At 29.9% G+C, this 10172-nt stretch overlaps 1 protein-coding gene across 2 annotated transcripts in view; it reads left to right on the forward strand.

The window, feature by feature from the left end:
- LOC126883307 (magnesium-dependent phosphatase 1-like) overlaps nucleotides 1-9308 on the forward strand; it is a 32860-nt gene extending 23552 nt beyond the window's left edge. The window contains exon 4 of one of the 2 annotated variants that reach the window (XM_050648683.1): nucleotides 5911-6059. In XM_050648683.1, the coding sequence (XP_050504640.1) occupies nucleotides 5911-5915 (5 nt within the window). In that variant the 3' untranslated portion in view covers nucleotides 5916-6059. Of the gene's footprint in view, nucleotides 1-5910 lie in introns of both variants that reach the window. The other variant, XM_050648679.1, reaches the window with a different exon arrangement.
- Nucleotides 9309-10172: the final 864 nt, after the last annotated feature.

Below are 10172 nucleotides of genomic sequence, written 5' to 3' on the forward strand. Positions count from 1 at the left end.
GGTAACAATAGTAGACCATATTAAAAATCATTTGAACATATAAAGGGATTTTGATGTAAAACTACTACAATTCTACAGGGTGTGAATTTTGCTAGGAAATTAATAAAAAAAAAACGTAATTATCTTTTAATCTACCCTGTATAATATTACAAAACCTTACATTTTAAGAAATAAGAAATCGAGGAGAATCCAAAAACGTAAAAATATATAGGGTGTCCCATTTAAAAAAACGAAGTTACAATCAACTTCCGGTATAACCGGAAGTAGCATAGAGACCAAAATATTTTCATAAAATAGTTCACACCTCAAAACCCCTATATTCCAATTTTCATAATTTTTTTTATTTTAGTTTTCGAGATATATCTAATAGGCCCTTTATCTGCCTCACCCTATATAAAAAAAACAAATTTCAGTATTTAAAACGTAAAAGTATATTTAAGGTAAAAATATATACCACAGCTTTGGCCCACTAATATTTTTTCCTATTAATGTTTTTAATTTCAATGTTTTAAATTAATCACTTTGACATTTATGTCAAATTTCCAGAAAAAGTTCACTGACTTGTCACTACTGACGCTCACGAACTTTTAAATCTCCCCTCTACGTACGAGCTCACAGCGTATACATTGAAATCAATACTGTCATGTTTTGTGGACATTTTGTTTTTTATTTTCCCTGGTATCTTTAAAACAAAGAAAACAGATGGTTTTTTTAACTGAAATAATACCAAATTAAAAAACAAGAAAATAACAGTTAATAAAAGTTTAAAACAGAAAGAAACATAACGTAAACTTAAGATCTTAAGAGATCTCAATAGATTCGTCTATGTAATTTTGTTTATTAGATTTATATTCCTTAAAATGTCAAAATGGAATGTATGTTTTCTTTTGTAAAATAAATATACCAAGCATTGTAGAAATAAATCATTTTCATTTGCCTATACCTTCCAAATGGGGTAAGAATTTTATTTTAATAATCGTTAATAATAAACCACTAATAACGTTATTACGCAAAAGTTGATTTTCCAAATAACTCGAGTATTATTAATCTATACAAATAACCTCAAAAAAACAGAAAACAAATTTTAAGCAAAGGGTTAAACCAACTCCCGCGCAAGCTTAAAATTATTTGGTTTAAGCCTTTGCTTAAGCCTCAAATTGAAGTGAAAATACAGGCATCTAGGCTTAAGCTCATGCTTAATATAAGCTTTGGCTTAAGTGAGGTTGGAAATACCGGCCCTTAGAGAATGAATTGGCACTTTCACAGTCCCGACATGAATCCTATTGAACACTTATGGGATACGGTTTTTCTTCTTCTGGTAGCACTACAACCCGGGGTGGATCTTGGCTGACTGCACAACTCGCTTCCATATCAAACAGTCGTCCATGATAGTTGGATCAGTGGGTGGCCTCATTGTTCTTAAATCTGACCATATATTGTCTCTACTATTTAAAACTAATAAATATTTTTGAAAGATTTAAACGCTGAATGAAAGACTACATTATTACTGAGGCTGAAAGTCCCTGAAAACTTATATAATGTTTATTTTAATAAGTTACAGGGGTGAAAGTAAAAGAAAAAATTTAGTGTGATTTGTAACCTGAGAGCAGTCGCGCCGTTAGAAAAAAATCTAACATTTTTTCCTTTTTCGTGATAACTCGATGAAAAGTTGTGCAACATAATTTTACACAGGAAGGGTGTAATAATGCGTGGGTTTTTTTTCATCTTCTTTTTTTTTGGAATTTATGGCTTGGGTGAGAATTAATTAGCTTTAATAATTGTTAGAAATAACATTTCTAACATAACAAGTAAATAAAAATACTATAAACTAAAAATTTGTTGTAAATTCGTATTTAAATTCGTTGTGTTAGATAAAATCTAACGCGCGACCGATTATACGTGACAGAAAAGGGCGCGACTGTTCCCGGGTCAATTGCAAATATTTAATTCAAAAGAAACTTTTTATTTATTCTAAGTGACTATAGGCCCTCGGCAATAACGTTATCTTTCATTCTGCGTTTAAATTTTTAAAAAATACTTATTAGTTTTCTCAGGATTCGAAAAAAATGAATGCATTTAAAACACATTGAAAATCTTGACAGTTTTGCGCCTTTCCCCATAAATTTTTTTCTGCATTAATGAAGCACCCTGTATATTAAATTAAAAATATACATTTAAGTAAATAAACAATAATATTTTGTCATTTCAAAAGTTTTCACAACAAATTTTATATAGGGTGTCTGCATAATTAAATACCATATGGGAAACTGTTTTATTATTAATTTTACGAGAAAATCTTATTCTTCATAAAAAGATCTACATTGTCTAGAACTGAGAATACAACCATCAAATATTAAATTTTAGGAATCTTATACGAGGTATGTAAAAAAATATGAGTTTCGGTCAAGAGCAAAGTACGTTTAGTTTTCACAATATTGAAAAGTTGTTCAGCATTAAAAACTATGTTTCTATAATATGCAATTACATCTTTCTAATTAAAATATGGTGATCTAGAAAGGTACTTTACTCTTGATCGAAACTCATATTTTTTTACATATATCTCATATAAAATTTATAAAATTTGATGGTTGCATTTTAGATTTTAGACCATGCAAAGCTTTTTATAAAGAACTTTTAATTGTACTATAATAAATTGTACTTTTCAACAACGCCCTTTTCGTTTATTAGAAATAATGTGATAAGTCTTTTATTACTAATAATTAGCCCTTTTCATTTATTACAAATATTGTGATAACTCTTTTATTATTATTAATTAATTAATCATTAATAATAAAAGAGTTATCACATTATTCGTAATAAATGAAAAGGGCGTTGGGTATCTGTAATTTGAGAAAAAAAATTTCAATTAAAAGGATATAATTTTATATTAAAACATAGTTTTTAATTAATTCCAAACAACTTTTCATAATAATAATTTTCGATATTGTGAAATATAATAATATTTCACAATATATTTACCTTATATTGTGAAATATAAAGTACTCTTGATCGAAATTCATATTTTTGATACTCGTATAAGATTGATACAATTTTATATTTGGTTGTATTTAATTTTTAGACTATGCAAACCATTTTATGAAAAATAAATTTTTTCCGTAAAATTAATACAGTGGAACCCCGATAAGTCGGCCTCCGATAACCCGGAAGTCCGGCTAACCGGGACCGATTTTTATCAGACGAAATTGACAACCGAAACTGACGTGAGTTTTTTACCAAGAAATGAACAATACTGTATACAACTTTACGTAATTTAGATGTACTGTGCATATTGTACTTCATGTTTTTGCAATTATAATGCGAGTTTATCTGCAAGTATATCATATTTTATTAATTTTTGCTATATTCTCCGGCTAACCCGGATATTCGATAACCCGGATCGACCGCGGTCCCTATTAATCCGACTTATCGAGATTGCACTGAAATAAAAAAGTTTTCCATATGGTTCCAAGTTACGCAGGCAAAATGTCTTAATTTTCTCGGTTTCAAAATAAATTGTAAATGTGGATTTTATTAGAGGAAACCCGATAATATTGTAAATGAATTATTATTATTCTATGTAATGATTATGATACTTACCATTTTCACAATTATTAATTTAATTTCCACACCACTTAAAATAACAACAAATAAAAAAGATTGTCCAATATTTTTTACACGAAAACAAAAGTTTAAAATCAGGGCAGAAATAAACCCAACGTATACTGCAATAATAGTCGTAATTATTAACTTCAATGTAAAATAAAATTTTAAACCTTTTACTGCAGGAAACCACCCATTCACCAGTAACAGTAAATAATGTTTGTGCCTAATAGACGAGAAGGGAAAAGGTATTATCAAATACATAATCATAATTCATAGAGTAATTGTTTACTCAAGAGTAATTATCATAAATTCGAGTAAAAGATTCACTTTATACGAGTAAAACTGCTTGATTCAGCAAGTTGTGTTTTTGATGGAGTAAACTGCCAAGTTGCGTTGTATGGGTGTTAATGATTTATGTTTCTACTCGTCAAGGAGTGTGATTTGATGTTTATTTGACTATTTTGAGTGTCTCTTTAGTTTACATTACAACATAAAATCGATTGGATGGTATGCCAAACGTAATTCAATCTACTTCAAAGAAAAAAATTAGGAAGGAACAACAAAATATGTTTTTGACGGAGTAAGTTCAACATTTCAGGACGGGAATAATTATTTTTTCAGTAATAACATAATATTTGATTTTTGAGATTACTCTAGCTGTTCATAAAATAATTAAAATTGTATATAAAAAATGATTATCTCATTTAAAATAAATATTACTTATTTACCAAACCTTCCGTTTGGCGCCCCTTTGGGGTTACGCCCGCGTGCGCCGGACGCGTTGCACGCCCGGTTACGGGGGCCCTGGCGTAGCGCTGCAGCGTGGTCCGTTTGGTTTTGCCCTAATAGTATTGTGGAGGCTATACAAACATCTGTTTGCTGCCTTAATTCTCCCTTTAATCCTGCTTCCCTGGAAGATATGGGAACTATGATTATTGATATCTGAAACTCTATAGACCGAAATCAAATAGCCTGCTTAACCCTTAACTGGTCCGGTACTGTAGTAGTAGCGTAACTGGTCCGGCGTCGTCTGCGAAACTACTGTTTTCAAGAAAGCAAAACAACACTCAAAAATAATTTTTTTATTAAGAATAAATACTACAAACATACCCTGATATATTTATATAAAAGTGAACGTATTATATTTGGGTTAAGAAAAAAATATTAAAATAAAACTGAAATCCGTACAAATGTTTGTGAGAAAGTAGGTACATGGTTTTGAAAAGTAAATAAAAAAAAATTTGAAAAACAACATGAAACAAAAATGTATTGCTAGGATAAATGTTCAAACTGTACACTAAACAGAAAACTAGGTAAAATAAAAATCGATAAAAAATGTTTGTTTCCAGCATTAGTCAAACTTTACCAATTTTATATGCAATTTTTACGTAGGTAGTGGTTTTATACATCCCAAACAAACAGGCTTTTTGCAACGCAAGCACAGGTATTTTGTCATCCTGCGCTTTCTACTCGGACATAAACTGCAAATCTTGCGTTTTTCTAAACTAAGAACATCCGTATGATTGTCCTCTTGTTCTTCTTGAACTCTAGGTATGAACAAAAAAAAGTAACACAAACGGTCCGGCATCGTGTGAGAAACTACTCTCGACCTAAATATTGCGACAACTTTTTAGGAACTGAGAGAAACTTGTGTCAAATACACCCACTTGTCAAGCTCCAATAGTTTAAGGATTATATAGAAGGATTTGCCTGTGAGGGGTACCAATTTCCAATAAAAAATAATTTAAAATATTGAATCGTCTGTCAGACGACGCCATACCCGTTAAGGGTTAATATTCAACATATATATTCGATATGAAGTTGTTATTATAAGTAGAAGGGGAAACCCACGCTACATACACATATACATACCTACGCTTACATTATGTTTGTTTTGATTTTAAAGTTTGGTTGTCAGTTATTTTTTATTGTTAATTTAGTACTATTTCAGTTAAAACACAAAGAATAAAACCGTCTATTTTCTTTGTTTTTAAAGATGTCAAGGAAATAAAAAAAAAACAAAATGTTCAAAAAACTGGAACTGACTGTAACATGATTTCAATGTATACTCACCCTTGCACCCTGTCCTCCCTACAGTGTGTCTCAAACTTAGCATAAGAAAACCATTTTATTTCTTCCTCCCAGTATAAGCTCAAAAAAAAGTTTGAGTAAAACTTTGCTTAACAGTGTAAATACCAAAGAAAAAATCTAAAATAATAAAAAAATTAGAGAGTAGCTGAGTGGCTGTAATTTTTCAGGTAAAATATTTTATTCTTTGACTCCTTAAAAATGAAAACTTGTTTTTAGCATAAAGAAGCAATCTGGAATTGATTTCGAAGAAATGTTATTCTTTGATGATGGATTACGTAATATCCAGGATGTCAGTGCTCTTGGAGTAGTGTCTGTTTTTGTAGAAAATGGTGTAAATAAATCAGTGATAGAAGAAGGAAAACAACAGTTTGCAGCAGGTATAAAAACAAAACATTTTTAGTGATTAATAATAATAGTATTTAAAGAGAAATAAAGAATGTGATATTTATGTAATAATTTGTAATGTATAAAGAAAAAAAAGTATTTTCAGAGAATTTGTCAGTTTATTTTCTTATTTTATTCATATAATTCGAGGGTTTAGTATCAAACAACGTTAACTACAAAAACATAAAGTGGCAGAAAATGCGAAAAACTGTTTTGAAACGTAATATCGGCCAACAAATTTGTGATTACGGAGGCAAAATACATTACAATAGAAATCTGTAAATTTATATAGTATTATTATGGTTTCTTTGACATATGGTAAAAATTATTACAGGTTATTGTTATTCTACAGGGAAAAAATATAATTTTTTTCTATAATAATGACCTGATAACGCTTTTTGATATTACCGATATATATTTTTTGTAACCGTTAACGTCGCACCTGATAATAATAGTTTTACTACAGGGTTAGCACTGCTGGGTGAAAATGTAAAAATGTAATTTCCCTAAAATGTTGAGAAAATTTCACTGATATTTCCCATTTTTTTCAGGATATCCTTTAACTTATATTCGCTGATATTTTCAAAATTTTCAGGATATCCAATGCAGCACTAACCCTGTATTATAAAAAATGTTATAAGTGTATTTAAATAAAAAACTTTATTTTTCTAATAACAAACAAATATTAAACTTATGAAATGTCTAAATACTTATACGTACCATCTTTAAACGTCTTCATCTTCTGAAACATTTTCATTATGATCATCACCCCTTCCTTAAAGATTCTAGTAAAAGAAGTGATATTGGTCTTTAATTTTTGCTCACAGAGTTCTACTAAACCTTTTAACTTTTTATTATTAATCGTTAACGGTTTGTCATATTTTCTTCTTGGCACAAGTTTGTTAATTGAAAATATTCGAAGTTGCCTTCTCTGTATTTTTAATTTCGTAAAGTTGTCTGATTTAAAATTAAATTTGAAATAACTCTGTGCAGTGTCTTCTTTTATAATATGTATATTGTAGCCAAACTATGTTTAACCATTTGACAACATTTCCTTCAATGTCGGTTTTTTTTATTTTTAATCATTTGAATTTGAAGTTCTTTAAAATTCAAAATGTCTTCCTGATCTATTTCAACTACTTCGTATTTTGATTTCTTTAAAGCCATTTTAACCACTGTACATATACCATCCCGATGGATCATAAATTTCCAAGCCTTTACTCGCGTTTTCGATGTGGACATGGACCATATCACGTTCCATTTGGGAATATCCGGGCTCAAAAAATAACTGGTCGATTTTTGAAATATAGTGTTTCAACAGCAAACAGAAACATTTTGACCCGAACAACTTTCAGACATAAAAGCGAAGTCTTTCCCAGTAACTTCACTTTTCATTGTATTTGTAAGGCAAGAGGCTACCTCAGAAGATCCACGACCCGCTAGTGCTTCGTGTCATACAAAGTTTTGTGCTACGACTGGACATTTTTCTGTTAAACACTGACAAAATCAAAATATTAAATAATTACGACAAATATATACGTAACCGGCAATAAGAAAGTAATTAACATATATGTTTTCTTTTAACTTCGACAAAACTAAAAAATGTAATGAGTAATCAGATAATTGTAATCATGTAATGAGTAATCAGATGGTAGAATCGAACAATATCGAAAATAAACAAATGTATTTAGCTATCCAGTATCAAAATGACGTTTTTCAAACAAATACGAATTATAATAACGCTGTCTACAATTACAGCTTAAAATATTAGTGTCAATAATCGTTAACAGTCGAGAACTGTTTTTGATGTATCACGAAATTCACTGTGAAATAACGTCATCACCTCTTAGATGTTTTTGACATGAACAATTTTTTCACAATTGGTAGTTAACGTTTAATGTATTTTGTAATCAGCTGCAGATAGAGATACTTTTTCTTACTAAATGAAGTCGAAAACGGTGAACTCGATTATAGATATATCTCAATTTCACAAAAAATGTAGATAACGTTGTTTGACAATAAACCCTCGAATTATGAATTATTAATATTTTAGCTACCCTTTGATTCTTGAATGTATTTCTCCTCCATTACCTATCTATATATTTTGTGCTGACCAATAGATACGTGACCATGCAACACTACCAGATATTTGAAAACAGAAGCAAAAACGAAAATGTATAAGTCTGTAACAGCTATGAGGACATATATGTACATACTGCAGAAACAAGATATACCTAGACAAGCAGTACAAAAAGATATTTGGGTTAAATGAAATGAGGATCCTACGAAGAATAACCAGTAAGACACTAAACAATGTTAATGAATGGACGTAAGGAAGAAAAAGAGAATGAAACAATCATATCACTCGAATGGTAGGGAGCAGAATAGTTAGAATAGCCCAGGATAGGTTGCCAATAATTGGAAGAAGCACAGGTTGTCCATGGAAAATATGGAATGGTAATATCCCATTAGGATAGGAGGTGACATAAGAAACAGGCAATTTATCTATATAAAAGTAAAAGAAAAAGATAACGCTATCAGTTTAGTATCAGACCCATAGACCTAAATAATAATATATGAATGGACCGAGCATAAGATTAAGCGAAGTAGGTAATGATATCATCTTTTTTTTTTCTAATGGGCGCTGCTTCACTCTTACACATAGTAAAGCTGTGACAGACAGTATCATTTAAGTCGTTCTCCCCTACCGTGACTATACCACCACTTAGTTTCTGGAACAATGTGCTAGAAATAGACAGTACCAATCAAAATTGACATTTCAAAAACTCAAGGAGAAGAAACATTTCAAGCATATTAATCGCAGAGAAAAAACAGGTGTAAAAATAACCAAAGATTTTAACTCTCCACCGGACGGGTGAAATAAAATTACACGCCTAAAAATGAAAATTTTGAAAAAAATTAAATAATTTTTTTTATCGCTAACCGTCACTAAAGTCATTTATTATTGTACTCATTTGCGGCAGTAATGTAACACTTTATTGTATTGAAAGAAGAATTTTACTTTACCTGCCGCGATTAATCGACATTGAATCTAAGTGGTCGATGGCAGTAATCGATTATTTATTTGAGTTAACTTACAATTTATTTACTTTAATTATTAAAAATATTGTACAAAATTTACGACATTGTTAATTAATTTTATGTCAAAAAGTGAAATTCTGTAGTATTTTGTAATTATATTCATATAAAATAAATTAAAACTTTACCAATTTAGTAATTATTCAATATTGATATCTATCGATTAAAAATCGAAAGCGGCCATCATGCAAAAGTTATCTGTCATCAGTGTCATGAAATTATTATGACGTCTAAAATTTAAAAAGTTTTTAAATTGTAAATTGTAAGTAAGTGTTAAAACCGATGTCAAATTGTTGGCGATAAAATTTTGTATGCACCACGTCAGTAAAGACTCTTTATCGGACTCGTCTGTTATTCGCCTCGCTCGCTATGCTCGCTCTGCTCTAAATATCAGACTCGTTCCATAAAGAATAACTTTACTGACTTGGAACATTAAACTATTTATCCATTGTGTATTTCTATAATAGTACCGTTTACTGATTCAATATAATTGCAATATTTAAAACTTGTTTGGAAGAAACAAGCAAATTAAAATTCATTCAAACATACTGTATTAAATTTAGGGGAACTACAGAGGCTATTTTCTATCATGCACATACATATGGAGCATAAAGTTATTTAAAAATGGGCGCGGCCCAAAATAGCGACAACTCTACCTTATCGGTAATAGTCTACGATGAGATGTGCACGGTAAATTGAAGGTGGAATTACAAAAAAAAATTGTATGTCTTTGTACTCACTTTATAATGCCCAAAAAATTACGGGATCTGGATTTCAATGCATATTTTTTATAATTTTAACTATTTAGAATGGGAAATAAGCCACAATATTATTAAAAAAATGATTTTTATTATTAATAAAAATCATTTTTTAATAATATTGTGGCTTATTTCCCATCTAAATAGTTAAAATTGTAAAAATGCCACAAGAAAATAGCTTCAGAACAATATGTTTTTATAATTCTATTATAGTCGGTTCGCTAAACTCCGACACAA

This window comes from Diabrotica virgifera, chromosome 1, assembly GCF_917563875.1.
Source record: "Diabrotica virgifera virgifera chromosome 1, PGI_DIABVI_V3a".
Lineage (NCBI taxonomy): Eukaryota > Metazoa > Arthropoda > Insecta > Coleoptera > Chrysomelidae > Diabrotica > Diabrotica virgifera.